The sequence below is a fragment of the Porites lutea genome, chromosome 5 (genome assembly GCF_958299795.1).
Source record: "Porites lutea chromosome 5, jaPorLute2.1, whole genome shotgun sequence".
In the NCBI taxonomy this organism is placed as follows: Eukaryota; Metazoa; Cnidaria; class Anthozoa; order Scleractinia; family Poritidae; genus Porites; species Porites lutea.
In genome coordinates, this window is record NC_133205.1 from 45,607,199 (window position 1) to 45,627,996 (window position 20,798).

Sequence of the window (20,798 nt, forward strand, 5' to 3'; positions counted from 1 at the left end):
CAGCATTATTGTCGATTGAAGGTTGGACTGGAGTTTTTCTCATAAACACACAACTCAAAAACTACTGTTGTTATTGTTTGATAAACTTGAACAAGTAATCAAAACGCTACAATGAAACAAACGACTGCTAACTGGCCCTGGTTTAGCGCACTCCTCCAGTGAAAATAATCCTAGAAAATGTTTTGTCCGCATTGCGGTATTCTTAGAAAACTTTTATTGGTATCACGGAAATTTAATTTCAAATGTTTTCATAAGCTTTGATTAATCATTTTTATTAAAATAGCCAGCTTTTCCTGTACACCCCGCCGCGATGTAATAAAACAGATAACGGTCCAGTTCACCAAGAATGTTTTTTTTTGTATTAATTGTTTTCAAACATATTATAAACACAAGACTCAATCAGAACCCGTTTGAGAATTTCTTGTGAGTAAAAGCCGGAAGGTGTGTTGTTGATTTCTTATTGGATTTTTGAGTAGGTATTCTCTACTTCCTCCGACACATACTCGCCAGGCTTTAATGGTCTTTTGCAATCCGAAATAATCAGGTGAATAGCTTGACCCGAGGGCACAGAGAATGACCAACTAATGAAATATGAATAGCTTTCCAACACTCATGTGTTGTGCTTATTTGATTTGCATTTGAGTTTGTAGTCATGAGCGACTGATTAGGGACTGTTTTCTATCCTTCTTCATGAGCGCAGCAGATCGGTAAACCAGTGCTATTTAGGACTATTCATTGAGAGGTAACTTGAAGCAAAGGGTAGCCTCCAGAAAAGGAAAGAGCTCTGCAGTCACTAAAGTCGTATGTATCTTACAATGGAAAGCGGGCCGGGCGACAGTCACGCACTTGTTTTGTGAACACGAAAGGTAAGTGGTTTCAAGTTCAATTGTTACATTACGTTCACCACCAAAAACTGATAACTCTTATAGTGCAAAAATCTGCATTACAGTCGATGGAGATGCTATTGATACACACTGTACAGGCCCTGCAGCCGGGCCCGCCCGCCCGCCGGCCAGCAGCCTAGATCTGCAGCACAGTTGCAATCTATTTTCTTGTTTCGCGGAAAAAGTAAATAATTATCTCTCTGCCTGCAGGTTTCCTGTATAGTGCAGTACAGTAAGTACAATTCACCGGCCAAAATGCAAGCCGCCGTCAAACTATGCAATTTGATGTTTATACATTATTTAGTCGACATACTGATAGGCGGCCTGAGAACTGAACTGTTCATACCTGTGTTCACAATAAAAGGGTTGCACTGAGAGGTGAGAGCGCTAAGAAAACAGTTTTTCAATTGCCAAGCCACCTCATGAAACCATACTTTTTACAATTGTTTTATCCTCCTCCTAAACCTGTTTGTTATCTATCTTCATATTGTGGCGGAATCCTACTATGACGGCTAACACAGTCTTTATAGATACTATTGTTTTGAGTAGCATTAATATTATTATTCTAATTCCACAAAAAGAGGACCGTCGACCGTTGGTAAAGTTACAAATCCCGAAGGCAAGCTGTAGCCTACAGCCTCAGGCTTCGAGCGCTTTCCTTACCAACCTTAATAGCGACACCTATTGTTTCCACGTGTTGTTTAAGATTTTTTTTTTCAGGAACTTTTTAAAGAATTAGGAATTTAGAAATACGAGATGATATTTTCTTTAGCTTTTTAATATCAGGGACGGATAATTTTCTTTTGTAATGACTTAATTTAAAACTCTGGACTGCCTCCAAGAGTTATTGATCGCATCTGAGCCGCAAGGAATGTATTTAGGAAATCGTTATTTTTTTAAAAAAAAACATCATCATCATCATCATCATCATCATCATTATCATCATTATTATTATTATTATCGTTGTTATACTGTAGAATCTCAGGCTTATTAAAAGGTTTACATTGCCCGGTCAATTACCCTTGGGAGCAAGCAATAACAAGTTCCTAAAGTTCCCAAAGGAGTCCTTCAGTTGAGGAAATGGACAAAACTTTCCATGATAGTCCAAGCTGTTCCCAACAGAGCCACTTTCTGGATCACTATTATTATTATTATTTTGACTTGATTTTTTTTATAACTCTATGTGTTTTCTTAGAAATTTGAATTGCAAAGGGATTTTGCCAGAATTTTGTCTTGATATTGACTTTTTCTTTTTATGAATACTTTACTGAAGTTTTGTGTGCGGCTTTTTATAAGATCTTCTAAAATAAAGTAATTTCTCACCCGGCACGACCAAAGTTTTTAAAAAAAATTATTATTATTATCATCATCATCAAGCCAAATGATTGAGCGAGGTATTTAATACGGTTGCGGTGTACAGTCAAAGTATATCAGACAGATAATCAATGCCGGCACAGGAAAGAGACAGGGATACAAAAGAAATGAAGCTGTGTTGCGTGTCTAGCAAGTTTGTACGCCGTGCCTGTTGGTTAAGTCTTCTCGATTGAACAAGCATGATTTCAGTAAGGCTATAGTTAGTTAGTTCATGCAGAAATTACTGCCGCCGTAAACTGCAGGTAAAATGCAATCTGGTTCTTAATTCACACCGCCGAGGATTGAAATTAGTCTTTATTGTTTTGTAGCGCATATGGAATTCATCGATTTGCTCCAAAAATGATGAAGGTTTTTGCGGGCGTCAACACAGGGAAACGCATGACATTCTTTTATCATTATGAAAATACAAGATGCTGAAGATGCATGCATTTCGCTCAGCTTTTAGGCATTAGTAGCTGGATATGAATCAATAAAAATCTTGTAGGACTCCGTTACAAAAGGAAATCACATTGTTATGAGGCAAAAACAACAGACTACGCAATAAGTACGAATGCTGCTTCCATGTAAGGCAAACATTTGTTTAAGTAGTCAAGGACTTGCTTGGCGCCCGCCGTCTGTCAGCCAGCCAAGCACGTGATAAAGCCGTCACTGACTGTACTTCCCTTGACCGGGGATATTCTTTTACTCACTTTGTAAATGGCACATGTTGCTGTCCATCTGAGAAGTGTAAATAATTATTAAAGAACAACAGATTGGTTGCAGTGAAGTCTTGGATTGCTGCTAACTGGTTACCTTTACGAGAAAATTAACACTTTGTGAGAGGGATTTCTACAAAAGGTGAGAATGAAGTTCCCTGCTTGCCGCTGCAATTAATACGCAGTTTGAGGCCTTCATCCGGTGTGTAAAAAACTGTGATTATATTTGATTATCTAAGAGGTATTTTTTTAACCATTTTCTAACGACACTAAAGCCCGCCTTGGTTTAGAAAGTGACCGGTTCGAATAAAAGGTTTCACAATCGATTTTGAATCAATGAAGACACATCTGTTGTGTCAGCGTTTTTATGAGTCCCATGCAGGTTCCGGGCAAGCAGTGCCTTGAAAGGCCTGTTCATAGGCTACAGCCAGTACAGCCCGCAGTGCAAGGTACTGTACCGACCACTGTCAGATGCGGTACCTGCAGAACATAACCCATTGAATCATGTTTTAAAAATAATATCATGAAAGAGAGAGTCTTTCACCTTTCACAGATTCCGGGGGGGGTACTCCCTTATAAGGGTTTAATGGAGACGTGCGGCCAGCCAGGGTATGTTTTTCGGGATTTTTTTCTTAAGCAGGGTATCGATTTTATAAATTTTTGTCTTAAACTGGGTATCTTTTCTTAGACAGGAACACACAACCCTGTTCTTAGACGATAAACAGCATGCGCTTATGTTCTACGAATGTCTTAAACTAGGTATCGAAAATCGGAATTCTGTCTTAAACTGGGTAGGAAAATCCGCGATTTTTGTCTTCAACAGGGTCAGAGTATGAGGGGCCGAGCCACACCTCCCCACCCAAGGATATATCGAGTACCCCCCCCCCCCCCGGGCATAGATTTCAGATATTTAGTCCGTCAATGAAACCAGCGATGGTAACTCGGGCTTGATTCAAGTCCTGTGGGTCTTATTCCTATTTTTCCTTTCCCCTGGGGGCCCCTGGGTAATTTGTACGCGAACAGAAAGGTTAATTCTGGTTTACTCCGACTTCTCTTAAAGTGAAATGAATGTCAAATAAGTGATTAAATTTGTAAATTTTTTCACAGGAAACAACAGAAGCGGGATTCATTTTGTTTTTGTGTTTGAGATTGTCTTGAAAGAAACTGACTAACTTTTCACTATCAAATGCACCAAAACCCACCATTTTTCCCATACAGGAGCTTTATATTAAGGTGTTTTTCAAACGTGTCGCGTTCGCGCGTTAGTAAATTATCTATTATTACAGACACGGGATAATAATAAGCAATTAAATGAAGCGCGCGTCTGACGTCACGCTTAAAGAGCCTTTACCTTGAAGCCAGTGTTTACAGTTCTATCAAACATGTGTAATCACTTATGCACATTGTACTAGCTTAGATTTCACTTATGTTCCAAGTCGAGGATCGCGAATATGTCAGAAGGTGTTTTTACTTCGTTGCACGGAGTTTTATCTATCTAGCGTGATTGTAGCCTTCAAGAACCATGCGAATTATGTCTTCTTTAAATGAATCGCACGTGTGGAAAGCAAACCCACTCGCTGTCGCAAATATTATGCAGACTTAAAGTACTTCTAAATTTGATTTGGTGTTGTAAATCTCTTAACCTTGCTGTTAAACCTCTTCAGAACCGTAGAAATCACTGCGTTGAGACGTACCATTTGGTGTTTTTGGAACAAACGGAATACCAGAACCCACCTCATATTTTTCAAGGTTTGCTTCTCACCAAGAAAGTACGGAGATTTCGTGTCTTCAACAACTGCGATGCAGTACCGAGGATTTGTGCTTATTCTATGGTCGGCAGTTATTTATTCTGACTTTGGAGGATGGCGGGATGTTGGATTTGTAAGCGGTCTTCAGCCAAATAGCGAGAGACTCTTCAAACTCAATAGCTTGAGAGACAGTTTACCAAATACGCGACTGCGTGCTCGCCGGGAGTTAAGCCGACTGCGACCCCGGGGAAAATATAAGTACAACCTGAAGAAGACAGCCATTCGGCATGCACGGAATAGAAATGCCTTGTGTTTAGGTAAGATAAATAAGTCGTTATTTAAGCGAGGGCGTTCTTGTTGTGTTTTGATTCGACGGGTAGAATGGACTGACTGAATCGTGGCATAATGAGCGTATGCAGCTCCTATCTTTTACCCGGGGGTCGAATTTCAATGTTTGGGGTTGATTGTGCTTTTATGCCTTTACTTGTATAAGCTTTTCATTTCTACTGGGTCATTTGCAGCAGTGTCTTAGCACAAGTCTCTTCTGCACCAAGACATTTGTAACTGAGAGTACCCTGGGGGATAGTTTAACGTTTTGTGCGGCGGACTTAGCACTTACAACGTATTGAATGAACATAGTAAACTGCTTTGATCTTGAAAGGAAAGTGCTTGTTGACGTCTGCCTGGTTTGCATTTGTGTTAAAAAAATCAATTGTACAGCATTTGCAGCGTTGATTAGGTCAAAGCTGTACACAGTCAGAAATGTATTAGTCTCTAATATCTTCAGTTTTACGCTTCCTTTTAGTGTGCGTACGCGCGTGTTATGGATATTCCAAAGATGTCTTTGTTCTTTGCTTTCTAATGTATGCATGCGCGAGCGGCGAACACTTTGTAGATTGGAAACATCCGTCTGTTTTGTCTTGCTGTTGTTAGAGCGTAAAAAATGACTGTCATTGGTATTACTTTAAGGCATATTTATCAACTGCCTCTATTGCTAAAGAGCTCAATCTCCGTAAATATCCATTGTCTACCGCCAAAGTAGCAAATTGTCGGAATTCGCGCTTTGATGGTTTTTGGCATTTTAAACTTGTGTTTTCAATTTGCGGCTATTCAGCTTAATGGATTTTGTACTCAATAAGATTTTGTGCTGAATAAATTTTTTGACAATCCTAAGGCTTTTCAAACTTTTATTATGAGAAATTTACGCCTAGTCTCAAGATTACCAGCCCAACATCATTTTCTGTTATGATTGCAGCTGCTTTATAGTTTATTTCTTTAGTGATTAATGATTCGAGAAACAGCTTGAAAAGTCGTGTATACTTCTGGGGTGCATATTCATCAGATGTTCTTGATGTGATCAATCTGGAAATTCAATCAATTTTCCCATCTTGACGCCAGACGGTGTGCGCGCTGACCACGGCTGTAGATGACAACGCCGATTCAAATCAATAACTCAGATTTCCAATTGTAAAATATATTTTCTCAATAATAATAATAATAATAAATGTTTTTTTACTCTAAATATTGATATGCTTTGTTCATTTGAATAAGTAACTTAAGTCCTACACCGGCTGCAAGCTAGGTAAACCTAGTGCATTTCTTGTTAATAATATGTCATATTGTTAACAGATGGTTCTGAAGCAGTCTTTTACCTGAGTCGCAATCCAGATTCAAAGCACTGGGTTGTTCAGCTGCAGGCTGGTGGTTCATGTGGCACATATGATTCATGCTTAGATCGATCAAGAAGTTTGTTGGGCTCTTCAAGAAACTACTCCGATTTTATGACAGGAACATTTGTTGCTTCTGATGACCCAGGAGAGAATCCCATGTTTTCATCATGGAATAAAGTTTTTGTGCCGTACTGCAGGTATGTACCTACTTGTAAAGGTATAAACCCTCTGACAATAGGCTTTATTACAACAAATAATACAGGCTACTCCTGTTATTGTGGACAGCTTTGAGAATGTAGTGATAATAATTCATGGTCAGGGGTTTACGGATGATATTTCTTTGAAAATATAATTTTTGATTAGCAGTGTAAAATGCATTCTTGATTTATATATACTTTCTTACCAATGTGAACATAAATGGGAATATTTATAGACACAGGACAGGCAACCTTCTTCAAGGCAGCAATTCCAATTAGCTACAGTGTAAAAAAGCTGCATAAAAATTGAGGATGTTTTTTTTTTTTTTCAGTGGCGATGTGTTTGTTGGTAGACGTGGAAAAGACAAAAATGACCATAGAATGAACATGTTCGGACATTTTATCATCAAAGCTGTATTTTTACAGCTGATAGAGGACTACCCCATAAAAAATCCTGAGACAAAGGTACAGTGTATATAACAACAGCAACATCAACTTTTTTACAGCTTTTATTATTAGTTACAATGTCTGCGGCCTGAAAAAACTTTTGGAACTCCCAAAAACTTAACAGTTATAACAGCCTGGATTATCTTTTTCTTGCTTTGCAAAACTGCAATTTGATTGGTGGATTATGTACAGTACTGTACCTGGAATGTATCATTGTCGTTATAGATCCTGTTTGGTGGTGCATCCTCTGGTGGACTAGGCATGTTAGCCAACATTGACTTTATTCAAAAGCTTGTTCAACCTGCTGAGGTAAAAACGTGTATTTTACATTGATTTGTAATATTACACATAAATAAAAAGTTATTATTATTATTATTATTATTATTATTATTATGTAAAATCTAGCACAGGGATTTTACATAATAATAATAATAATACGAACAAGAAGTGATTTTGAAAAGCATTTCACTATAAAAAATTGCGATAAAACATTTCTTAAAATCATTTTAAGATTAAAAAAATTGCTAAAAAGCGACGACGTTTCGACGTTAGCTGAACGTCATTATCAAGTCAAAATAAGTTAGTGATTTTTGGTCTATAAATACTAAAAAAAACAACAATAGCTGATTAAAAATTGTAACGTGAGAAAATATTAAACAAAGAGTTTCGCACGTATGGAGTCTGATTTTTTAATCAGCTATTGTTGTTTTTTTTAGTATTTATAGACCCAAAATCACTAACTTATTTTGACTTGATAATGACGTTCAGCTAACGTCGAAACGTCGTCGCTTTTTAGCAATTTTTTTTAATCTTAAAATGATTTTAAGAAATGTTTTATCGCAATTTTTTATAGTGAAATAATAATAATAATAAAAATAATAATAACTTTTTATTTACGTGTAATATTACAAATCAATTATTATTATTATTATTATTATTATTATTATTATTATTATTATAATGATTGTGATTATTAGTACCAGGCAATGACAAAAAACAATATCTGCTTATCAATAAAGTTTTGTTGTTGTTTTTGTTCTTGTTGTTCAACGAAAATTGCTCAGACCACTCTGATCTTTAATTGGTCACCTGATCAGAAGCATGATCATCACTATTGATCAACTGTACACTTAGTGTACAGTTAAGTTAAAATCAAAGAGTAACATTTTTTCAATTGAATGAAAAACTATATGCCAAATTGCTCCAAACTGAAGTGAATACCATGATAGACCATAATTTCTTGGTAAATAGTAGTAGGTAGTCGTAGTAAACCTTTATTTAACTAGGGTAATCCCTTCAGAATACTAAAAAGTATATCTGTTATCAATAGGAGCCCTAAATTAAGACTAATAAAAAAGTTTAAAATAAATAATAAGAAACTAAGTAACTATAAGTTAATAATAGTACAGTATAACAATTAAAACTAATTCTTATTTACTAAATAATTATTATACACAACTGAGCCATTATATAAAAACTTTTCTTGGCGGTCTCAGTTCTTACTGCAGGTAAGTATATAAAATTGCTTCTTCTTGTTTCTCTTGAAATAACTTCCTTATTCAACTTAAAATAATTCTTTAAAAACTGTGGTACATTATTATTTAAACACCTCTTCACTAAACCTAAAATATGAGCGTTACGGCAATCTTCTAAACTCTGAAATTTAAGATAGTCGGTGGATGTTGTACCACATTTAGATTTAACTATAATTTTTCGAGGCCCGCCTTTGCAAAGATTCAAGACTTTCCATATCTGCTTTACTGCAGCTGGACCAAACAACATCGCAATAATCAAAAATCAAATAATTCAATAATTAATTCAATAACCTTAGGTATAGGTTATTGTACATGATGTGCCTGTGAAAGCCTGCCCGGTGGCTCCTGCAGAGTGTGTAACTGTTGCTCCTAGGTGACTAAAAACACCAAAGTTTTTTCATAGATCGTGCTGACCCCCCTGAGTTTCACAGGTTCAGAGCACTGGGCTCCCTTCAAGTTTTCTTACAGCACAGCAGCCTGTCGCTTTATGTGAACTATTTTACTTCCATACCCTTTCCTTCTGCATCAGCAAACAACATTTTGTATGTATGTATATGTATGTGTATGAGTGAAACTGTAGTAAATTACTATATTTCCTCGAATAATAGCCGGGGGCAATTACTATTATTTCACACAAAAACGGGGCGATTATTCGAGGGGGGCGATTATTTCAAATATTGCTCACTGGAAGTCGTGCCCTAAATATTTTGTTTTATTATCCTCTTAAAAGAAGAAAAATGATTACGTATGGTCTTTTTAAGAGTTCCAAAGTTGGTTCCTTGATTAATTTTCAATGTCAATACCTTCAGCATCAGACCTTGATTTGTCACTGATCAGTTTTGCTGGTCAGATCAGACTCTACTTTAACTTGGCAGGGAGGTGATGAAAGAAAGAGAAAAAAGCAAGAGGGGTTGGGGAGGGTGGTGATTATTTTAAATATATCTTTCTAAAGGGGGTGATTATTCGAGGGAGGCAATTAATCAAGGGAAGGCTATTATTCGAGGAAATGCGGTAATTTTTGATAAGGTATCACCACATTTTTGTTCTCACACAAATTATTGATTTTTTTGTCAGATAAGAGGTTATAATGATGGAGGATGGTTCACTCTCTATCCTAATTTTGGTGAAACAGCAAATACAGGGTTACCATTCTTCTTTAAAGTATTAGGATACGTAAGTCTATAACATGCCGCATTAATTTAATTATTCGGGTAGTGGTTTAAACAGTCTTTGAACTCAGGACCAGTGTAGGGCACTGCCTGACCCTCACCACTTGGCCATGCATACTGGTTCTAAATAATTACAGTGAACAGTTGGAATTATGGGTTCCCTAACGCTGTTTTTTTTAAAGTTACTTTTAAACGCAGCAAGCTTTGTCATATAACTTGCACATCAATGCACACCTGTGATCAAACATGCTTAACAATTTAAAATTGCTTAACAGTGATCACTCTCTGAGACAAACAGAGATGGAAGCAACCGGCACCAAGTGCCCATCTAGAGGTGTCACCTTTCACAGAATCAAAGAACTATAGAACTAGAGAGTGGCTGCAGTGAGAAGCTCTGGGTGCCCGCTGTTATAGAGATTACCATGTTTAAATAACAGAGCTTTAGGTTACTGACTGTTGGGAAAAAAACACCCCATTTTTATTTGATTTTGTGGTTTTAGTTTAGTTTTTGATGGCTTTCACAGATAAAATATATAGATGGTCCTGATCGGGTAACAATCTACTGTAGCTTTACCGTACATATCCTATACTAAGGAAGAACTTAAATAGCAACTGCAACTTTCTGCATCTTCCTGTTCTATCTCTATTTAGATGTTTCACACTTTGTGGGATGGCTTTGTTGATGAGTCATGCAGAGCTAATATGCCCAAGGCAGAAGCTTGCTTATATGGAGAATTAGGTATGTATTAGTCTCGTCGATATACTGAAGATAAAATTTAAGACTTAGTTAATGCGTTTATTGTAAGTTAGAAACCATTAACTGGTCAAAGGTTCGGCTTAACATGTAAGCTTACCTCTGGTCTTTTGTCACCGTACGACGGTTAGCACTTCCTCGAGACTGTACATCGAAATAGTTTTCTTTATTATCCACGTATTTTATCTTAGCACTTTACGTATGTCCCTCTTGAAAGCCATTTTTTCTGACCAAGTGGGGAACTCTCAGCGGTTGGCAGCGGAAACTATTAAAGCAGGGAAAATATATATGGCTGCTACTTCTGCGAGCGGCTAAGTGAGGCCAGTCATTTGTTCTGATTGGTTAGCTGGCCTTTCTTGCCACGCTGGGTATATTTCCCGCGTTGGTCTGGAAAGAAAAAAGTGGTAAAACACATTGACCAAGCTTTTTCAATCAAGATGGATGTTGATGCTTCACTGGCCTCAACTTCGTCTTGGTCCTTAAAAACCGTAGTTACTAAAACAAGGAATGACCTACAATGACCTACAATGATCTACAATGACCTACAATGACCTACAATGATCTACAATGATCTACAATGATCTACAATGACCTACAATGAGCTACTATGACCGAACGTATAACCCCTGTAATGAGCTAAAATGAGGATTTAAGAAAATGACAAAAAAAGAGACCAGGGGACGTGTGTCGTAAATACTAAAACAAGGAATAACCTACAATGACCTACAATGACCTACAATGATCTATGGTGAGCTACTACGAGCTACAATGAGCTACTATGAGCTAAAATGAGTTAAAATAAGCCCTACAATGAGCTACAAAATGACAGACAATGATGTTTGTCGTGTGTCACGCTTGGATGTGACACTATGCTCATAGTATTAAATTGCCAAGCACATTTTGAAAAGGCAAAACAAAAATTGTGCCTGATCTCAGTTAACTTGAGAAACTTGAAAATAGATTATTGCGATCGCGTTTTTACTGGTATAGCACTATTATACCCTGTATTGACGGAAGTCATGCAGGTACTCCCTTATTTGGCCTAGATGGGTATGGGCCGCTGAGCAGGATATGGATTTTACTATTTAGCGTTACAAACAGAGCATCCTGTTGGACTGAAAGCCATTTAAGGGTCTTATGATGTCTTATACAGGCCAGGGTACTTTAAAAAAATGAAAAAAATTTTTTTGAACAGGGTCAGAATTTGAAGGCCTCCTTTGTTCATCTCTACCCTTACGTCCCTTGCAGATCCCCCCGGATCGACTGTTGGGGTGACTGTGTTCAATTTGTTTGAAAAAAGACAAGACAAAATAAAACTAATGCGAAAGGTTGCAAGGGATGGTTTGGACAAAAGTCACAGTATCATCATACATATATTATTACACTGTAAATTTATCTCCAAGCAAAATAATTAGAGATGCTGTCATCGTTAAATGAGCCGTCATGCAGTAGACTAAACGCGTTACGTTTACGCACACATGTCCCCTGATCTTTTTTTTTTGTCTTTTTCTAAAATCTTCATTTTAGCTCATTACAGGGATTACACGTTCGGTCATAGTAGCTCATTGTAGGTCATTGTAGATCATTGTAGGTCATTTTAGGTCATTGTAGGTCATTGTAGATCATTGTAGGTCATTGTAGATCATTGTAGGTCATTGTAGGTCATTGTAGGTCATTCCTTGTTTTAGTAACTGCGCCTTAAAAACGACATCAACAAAAAAATAACGCACTCTGCCAATACCCAGCCATCGTGTCAATAACGCGGAACTTCATCCCCAGGCTCTCTACATACTACTTGATTTGGGTGACCTGTTATTGACCGTTATTCTATTCTCCATCGCTACGCTCAGCCGAATAGAAAATATTTCTGTTATAATTATGAAGAGACAAAACAACACAATGATAAATGGAGGCAGCCGCCAGCAATCGAGTTTATTATACCAATGATAGTTACAGCAAAAGCATTAAAATATAAGGGATATACTGTATGCGAAAAATACATGCAGATACAGAGTACAAAGAAAAGCTCCATTTAAGATACGTCATGAGCGCTTTATACAAGATGTGCTGAGCAAAAAAGTAACAATTAAACGGAGTCAGATTATTTTAAAAAAGCGATGCAGGTTAACCTATAAACCTATAAACCTCATACAAAGCAGCCACGAGTAAACTGGTCGGCGGCGTCAAGTGGTGTGAAATTTACATGGAGTGGTTTATAAAGGATCTTATGATCCCAATACTAAGAACCTTAACTAAACAATGTAATCAACAACTAAAAGAAATACATTTTCCCAATGTACAACGTGTGATAAAACTCGATCTTGACAATTGCTTCTAAGTTCTTTCACATTTCATCTTATCCGCGTGCAAACAGTGTATGTACCCCGGCATAATACAAATTCTCTTGAGACCTACATTGGGAAAACGAACATACAACCCAAAGAGGTCTATTAGACGACGTTAACTCTTTAGGGAAAGTTCATTTAATATGACAAGGGGGAGGGGATGAAGATATTGAAACACGAAGCTTGAAATTTTAGCAGCCCCCCTCGCTAGCGGTTCAATTTTTTAGGAGCCCCCTCCTTGGTAGTCGAAAAAATTTCAGAGCCCCCCCTCCTCCTTCATTTCTTAACATTTCTTGTTACAGAGTCATCGTTTTTATAGCTTCCGTTAGCAGATTTTGAAATCTTGTTGAATCAATGTGGTTTTATTATAAAAAGTTTGAGCATTTCTAATTTTTGAAATTTTCTAAAGTATTTTTGGGATGAACAAGAGTGTAATAATTACTGAGACTACATTTGTTATATCTGTAAACCACGTGATATAACTGAGTTGCACAGGTCATTAAATTGTTGAGTTGAAAACCATCCGATCTGTATGATGATGTCATGTGTTGGTTTTGAAGTATACAAGTTTTCGGAGCCCCCCCTCCTAGCGCAACAATTTTTTCAGAGCCCCCCCTTCGGGTGTCTAAAAATTTTCGGAGCCCCCCCTCAATATCTTCATCCCCCCCTTGTCATATTAAATGAACTTTCCCTTAAGTGCAAAGGATGACCAACTTCAGTTGTCTCCTAACAATACAATATCCATACATTATCGAAAGAAAAGGTTATGAAAGTTTCTAAAATTATCACCAAAGGGAAAATTCTTTCGTGATGTTTTATCAAATCTGCTCAACTAATTCTTCAAGGAAATACATTAAGATGAGTCTGGAGAATCAGATTTCCGTGGATATTGGAACTAACTTATATGAAAAAAACTGACAAATTTTCAATGGAAGGAAAATCTAAATAATCTATCCAAATAACTCCTCAAATGGACTTACTTTGGAAAATAATGAAGTACCTCGGACGATTTTGACGCATTGCAAACATTTATCTGTCTACTTCAAACGAAAGGTAATAACGCTGGAGATCTTTTTTTTTCTTTTGCAGTTTTCAAGTATTTATCGGCGCCAGTGTACGTATTTGTGGCGCAGTGGGACTCTTATCAATTACAACAACTTGTTCATTCACAATTTCCTACAATGAGACTTCCGCCTGAGCTGCCAAGTGAAGCAGAATATCTTGGCAAGTTTGGTAAAAATACTCACAGGTCCCTAAGAAGGGTAAGCTACAGGCAGGCCTTTTTCTACATAATACATTGTTGTTACATTACTGACATAATATGATACAGATCTGTCTTACATACTACATTTCACTTGGTTACACTGCTTTAAAATTAGCTTCTTACATGTGATGACTTTCAAAGCTACAGAACTATAAAAAAAACCATTTCCGAAGTAGTTTAGTATATCTGAGTACTTGCAACCTCACGCACACACCCGCACCTACATGTATGTAGGTGTACACTGTACTGATTATCTGCCGAGAATTGTCAAAACAGCCTCTAGAAAATAGCGTGATTGCTGTTCTCCGTATATCTCGACAGACAACAAAAAACAACAAATTTTATTGAATCGAAATTTAGAGAAAGACTAAAGATTATTTTCCCGGATAAAGGCTCCCCATTTTGCATTAAGTTTTCTGAAAGTCTCAGTTTTACAGCATAACGTCTTTCATGGTCAAGACAATTTAATATGGTTCGAAAAAAGAATTTTCTTGAAGGGCTAAGGAATTTTGTTTGAAGAAATAGAAGTGATACCTCGCGACTAAAATTGAGTGATGAAAAAGCAGGTTTGTAGAATCGTTCACGGAGCCTATGCAAAACACAAAAGAAAATTCCTCGTTGGGAAAGCAAGAACTGTTTTCCATCCGGTTACCAATTTCATTCCAAACCAATTTAACGAAGCAGCATTCCCATAAAGGTGCTAAAGAGTTTCCGAGCGTTCTTTGCAGAAGTAACATTGGTCACTGGACGTGATTCCAGTTTTAAAAAGGAAATAATTCGTTGTTGCATAGCAGAAATGCCAGGGTATACGGTTTATCCGAGTCTATCGTGTCAAAGTCACCAGAGTTACAATCCGTCAGCCATTTTCCTGACTTTTGTGTTACAAGGGATGGAGACGCTTTAAGTTAGAAATATTTTTTAAGCCAGTTGTCAACAGGCTTTTGGTGTCAGTTTTAGCACTTTTCATTTGTGGACAATAGTTTTTGCGTCAGTTTAGATTCGAGATAGCACATACCACTCCGTGATACTACAGAAAGTCAGCTTTTAACGCATGAACTTTTGCTTGAAAGTATAAAAAATTAAAATTGTGAATGCTCTTCCAAAAGATCACGTACGAGGAAAATACCTACCCAAGACCAGTTACGATAATAGATAGGCTTGTTGTGGATACTTATAGCGGAGCTCCACCCGCGCGCGAAGCGCGCGCGTTGGCGGAGCCCCATAGCTAAGGAAATGTGGTAATCTACCCATCCCAGAAAATTTGGTAATCACGTGACCGTACACCGAGCGAGCGAGCGATCGAGCGAGCGACCGTCCGTCCGCACTACAGGCATACCAATGTAAAATAACTCAATCAACAGGTATGGGAAGCCAAATGCAACTCAAGGATTTATTTGGAAGGAAATCACATGGCCGCCTGGACTTTTAGAAAGAAAAAAGTCGTGTCTTTTTCGGCGTTATTTTTTATGTGTACACTAACGTGGATAACAGAGAAAGAGCTAGAGCGAGTTATTGAAAATTCGTAGGAAGAAAAACATGGAAATTCAAAGCGGCGGTGAGAAAATGAGAAATGCTAGCGGCCAGCAAGGTGAAAATGAGCGGCAGTGAAAAATAAAAGCGAACATGAACACTGGAAACAAAATATTGGGTAAGCACATACGACAATTTCTCCATAAAAATAGTGTGTAACTAGGAAGTTTGACGTTTTAGTCGTACAAAACAGCGTTGTAGTCGTGCAAAACAACGGCAAGGGAAAGACAAAAAAGCGTGCTGCACGTGCAAATTTGTTTTTTGCTAATTAGAAGAAAAAGTGTGCTGCACGTGCAATTTGTTTTTTTGCTAATTAGATCTATTAGTCTTGAAGCCATTTTCATTGTCGTACCCCGTTTAGCATAACAACATTTAATTTTTTTTAGTTTACACGTATTATTAACCAGAGCTTCGCTTTTAGCCCTGGCTAAATCTATATATTAAGCAGGCCTTACCAAAGCCGACAGCAGGCTGTGTCATTCACATCAATATTGATGATATTAACATTATCAAATTATTAATATTTGCAGGTCATCAACAGCCAAAAAGATGGTGTGTTTTCACCGGCCTGTTTCATGCATTCATTTTCTGTTGATAATCTTACGTACGATGCCCGGACGATGGGCTGTGAAATTAACGGTAAGACACTGCGAAACGAACGTTTATTGTAACAAAAAGACATAAAAACGCAGAGCGATCTTTTAACGGCTAAATGGTATGTCAACGTTTCATAAAATTGGTGGGTATTGACCACTCCAGAAATACCATAACATACCATAATGCTCTGTGTTTGTCACTCCAAAATTTTGCATAAGCGTTGTCTTCAGTTTCTCTTGGGAGTTAAAATGGCCCCAAGAGAAACTGAAAACAATGCCTGTGCAAAATTTTGGGGTGACAAACAAAGAACATTATGGTATGTTATGGTATTTTCTGGAGTGGTCAATTGAAGCATTTTTAAAACTAAATAAGTTGTGGCTCTCCCCAAAAAATTTATATCACATTCTAGGGAGGTTTTTATGTATTTCCCGGTTTTTTTCTTTTTTCGGGGGATGAAGGCCAATGCCAAAAAAAAAAAACAAAGCAAATGTAAATTGGAACTGCTCAAAAGCTTCGTTATGCAGAAAAGACATGCATGAGTTTATTATTGAATGACGTTAAGCTAGAGGAGGCAATAGGTAAAAGCTGCCTGGAATTAGGATCTACAAATATCTCACTTGGAATCTGCATATGGATTATGTTATTAGCAAGCTGAACTGCAGAATAAACTTGCTCAAAAGGTAAAAAAAAATCTTTGGACTGTAGGAAATTATTGTATAATTCCCTCATTAAACTAATTTAATACTGCTGTACGGTATGGGGAATCTGTTTCAAGGAACAGTTGGACAGATTGTTACGATTACAGAAACGCTGCCCCAGAATGATACTAGATGCCAATTTTGGGGATAACTCCGTAATGTTATTTACTAAATTAGGTTGGCTTCCAATTGACGATATCATTCGTACAAGAAAACTATCTCTTCTCCACAAAATCTATAATAGCCGTGGCCCAGAATATCTTTCCCCTAATGTTAACTATGGCAAGAGTAGCCATGATAATAACACGAGAACCTCAAGAAGAAATGACCATATCTCGTCTAAGTGCAAGAAAAATTCAGGCCTCAGAACATTCCTTTCCAGTACCACTCGTCTCTTAGAGACACGCACGCTTTCACAGAAGCGCTTTTTAATGGACCTCCAAAGGAAAACCGCTGCGTGCATGAGAAAACTCTGTTACTGAACATTTTAATATTAAGTAAATTTATTAATTATTTTATTAATAATTATTCTAGTTTTTGAGTTATATTTTAGACGAGCTTAGGGAGAGCCATTATGTAAACTACCGAGTCATCGGTAATTGATGTTACCCTGGTTGAATAAATTGTTATTATTGTCTGGTGGCCCTTAGCAAGTTCGGCTGTTGGTACAAAGAATAACGCAAATTTCAGGCTTTTTCTCGAAAAGCACAAAACGTTCTGCATTTTTTCGGCCAAACTATAATTTCATTCTCTTCTGTACAACATCAATTAACGATAGCATGCTTATTAAATGTAACCGAGCCGAGCCGAGCCTAGGCCTCCAGAACTTAACAGACTGCTCCGTGTCCCTTGTGAAACAAAGAAAGATGTTTCTAGAGTTAAATTCATGGTCTCCTCTCGACAGGCAAAACACCATACAAGGCGTTTACAGAATGGTTTGCGAGCAATGGAACTCGAGGAACGTATGTAGAGGAACCTGGCGATAAACCTGAATGTAATCCTTCGTGCTGCTCCAAGCTTTGTTTAAAGTGCCGCAAACCCAAGCCAACAGTCAGGGTAAACAACGACGATGTCGCTCAAACGATCTTAGAAAATGGTAGGTTATATCTCTCAGTGTTCACCGAACTCGGACGTTCAGCCCTATTTCGGTTGTAAACTGTTGTCACCATTGCGGGAATACATTTTTAGCGTCTAGGGTGTTTTATGAGTTGCTGGTGCAATTATTGTTCTGAATAACCTGCTACGCCTAATTTGGTTTTCATACATCAAGGCCCAGGTTCCTCAAACAAAGAGGGTTAATTTCACCCCAGGGTTAAGCTAAATTTGAAAAAGGAAATTTCTTATCCTGCTATAGAAACATGTAACTGGTGCTTATTAATTGGGCCTTTTATCGGAGATGAACTTCGTAAGTCGACCAAAGCAGTCGTAGCAGAAAATTTTAACCTTGATTTAGCTTTTATCAGACAGCCATCGAGCAAGTGCATGCCCCAACTGGATGTTATTCTCGGACACACTATCACGGTCAATACCACCGAGGGGGCATGTTTGAATTTGAATTTAAGTAATATTTAAGGTACCGTGAACCATTGCCTTGCTATTGTGTGTCTTTGTCTCCCTCGCAACTACTAAGGGATTTTACTGTTCTTTCTTGCTCAACTGACAAGGCGCGGTATAGTCTGTCAATGACACACCTACCTGATGGCCGTGCCCGCCGGACAGTGTGGACTGCTTGTAGAACCTACTCCCCTCGCCATTTAGAACGTTCCAAAAAATATTGCGCACGTTGAATTTTAATATCACTGTAAAGCGCAAGTCAGTGTTTATCCGTGTTTGTTAACATTCGTTTTGTGACCTTTTTTCAGGTTCAGCTTCTTCCTTACAGACGGCACTCCAGACGTGGGTTATGATTTGTTTGGTTTATATGTTAACGAGCTGGAGCGGAGAGAATGTTCGTTTATGACAGAGAAGCACAAGAGCGTTTTGCTTAAACGCAATTTAAGACCCGCTTTGGATTGTTGGTTTATATCTACCACATAAATGCTGTCATCGACTGAAGTCTTTGGATCAAGGGATCAGTTATTTTGCGTAACGCTAGCGGTCAATGCGGTTTCATAGCTTGCTATGACTAAACAAGAAAAATCCTTTTATCCGGCATACATGGGATTTCTCAATTACATCTTACTCAGTGTGCTGACATTTAGGAGTAACAAAACATCCTCAGTGCTACATCGAGCAGTCGATAAACTACAGACTGAGAGTCAAACAAACACTCAACATACCGAGTATTAAAAATCTCCATACCATCTGATATGATTATATAAGCTTAGCTTAGCTTCATTCAGCCTAGTTTTCAGTTTAAAAGTCTTATAAAGCCCTGGAAACGAAGTCAAGCCTTGTTACTTGTGAATAAACATATCGCCCCATCAGCGTCCACTTCCTACTTGCGAACCCTTTTTTAAACTCAAAATTTTCAACCGTATGACTCACTCGAGTTTATTATTATAATCGAGGACGACGCAGATTGGATAACACTATCCTCCTAATTATAAACTCCAAGCCCAGCCCCCAGTTATTCAAAAGGTGGATAGCGCTATCCACCGGCGGATACATCATAATACATCGGATAGTGCAATTAATTTCCTAAATACATTGTTCACTAGATAGCGTTTTATCTATCCATCGGATAGTGCAGTTGGTTTCCCTAATACTTGTTCACGGGATACCGATTTATCTTGTGGATAGCACTATACATTCAGACCATCTTTTGAACAATTGGGGCCAGGGTAACATTATATTCTGTGCATCAAACCAAGGGTTTATTTATTTGCAGCACCATACACGTATGGAAGCACCCACAAAACCTAACAAGATTGAGTAAGGAAAAAGAACGAATGAAGTTCCAGTAGAGGTTTCGAAAAGCATTATGATAGCAGACGCATATAGCCGTTGCATTTAGTCTTTGGATTTATTTATTTTCATTTTTAAAACTAGAAACAATGAACAATTCCAACAAGCGGCAAATTGGAAAAAATTACGCTGATGCTGCAAATGAATCCACCATTGATAATACTGGATTTCACGTGCACTGATCATAATACATGCTTTGTACATTATACAGAACTACTTTAGGCTAAAATTGTTCAGTTAATACCATTGTAGTCAGCGACTAGAAGGTTTAACTGTAATTAATCTTCAGAGCAGGCCTCTGGGAGATCAGTTTCTACTCACAGCACTGTATTTTCTATATAAGATGAAGCAAATAAAATACAATAGGTAGGCGGTAAGCATTAAAGTCTCTGCTCTGTTGTAATCTTATTTTTTTGTTTTTCCTGGTGTGATTAGTAACAATGTGTGCTGAATATTGAACCGGTTGGAAACCAGTGTCGTACCCAGAGCCATGATCCACGGATCAGGCCGCCGTGGCGCTGACCAAAAGAATAAATGCCCTGGGGACGAGAAACGTTTTATTAGGGTTGTCTTCAGTTCTCCAGTAGCTGTTCCTGTTGAATTGTCTGCTGATTATTACAGTATGTTAACTGTGACTCCTAGGGAGTTCCAGTAGAGGGAGAGACAAAAGTAGCCCCTGATGTGTATGCTGCTGTATAATAAGCCTGTTCTATCCGTTAAGTCAATGGGAGTGTCAATTCCATGTTTTCATTCGCATCCCCAGTGTTACTCGGCTTTATTCGCAACCAATGGGTGGAAGACAGTGTGACCAAAAGAAACTAAGGGCCACTTATTTAAACAGAGCCTTAGCCAGTGTTTAACCAGTGTTTTTTGCCGGGCCTTCCCGGATTCGACTACTGCGGTCTAGTTGATACGATCTAAATAGAACTTCCCCGTACTCCCTTCAGTAGCTCCTGGATCACCATATTAATGATATACAGTGAA

At 37.9% G+C, this 20,798-nt stretch overlaps 1 protein-coding gene across 2 annotated transcripts; it reads left to right on the forward strand.

The window, feature by feature from the left end:
• Positions 1–658: 658 nt before the first annotated feature.
• LOC140938768 (uncharacterized) lies at positions 659–20,222 on the forward strand. 2 transcript variants are annotated; one of them, XM_073388297.1, is made up of 11 exons: positions 659–866; positions 4,618–5,018; positions 6,331–6,568; positions 6,901–7,033; positions 7,241–7,324; positions 9,625–9,723; positions 10,371–10,458; positions 13,908–14,080; positions 16,143–16,251; positions 17,812–18,003; positions 18,770–20,222. In XM_073388297.1, the coding sequence occupies exons 2-11, from the start codon at positions 4,754–4,756 to the stop codon at positions 18,865–18,867; spliced, it is 1,479 nt and encodes a 492-aa protein (XP_073244398.1). In that variant the 5' UTR covers positions 659–866; positions 4,618–4,753; the 3' UTR covers positions 18,868–20,222. The 2 variants fall into 2 exon arrangements, with proteins under 2 accessions (XP_073244398.1, XP_073244399.1); XM_073388298.1 differs by lacking the exon at positions 659–866 and adding an exon at positions 2,803–3,095.
• Positions 20,223–20,798: the final 576 nt, after the last annotated feature.

Bases quoted from the DNA above. Each gene is read 5' to 3' on its own strand.
- LOC140938768 (XM_073388297.1), top strand. From the start codon at position 4,754: ATGCAGTACCGAGGATTTGTGCTTATTCTATGGTCGGCAGTTATTTAT. The intron at 7,034-7,240 runs GTACAGTGTATA...TTGTCGTTATAG, and splicing joins TAAAAAATCCTGAGACAAAG to ATCCTGTTTGGTGGTGCATC. The intron at 9,724-10,370 runs GTAAGTCTATAA...ATCTCTATTTAG, and splicing joins TCTTTAAAGTATTAGGATAC to ATGTTTCACACTTTGTGGGA.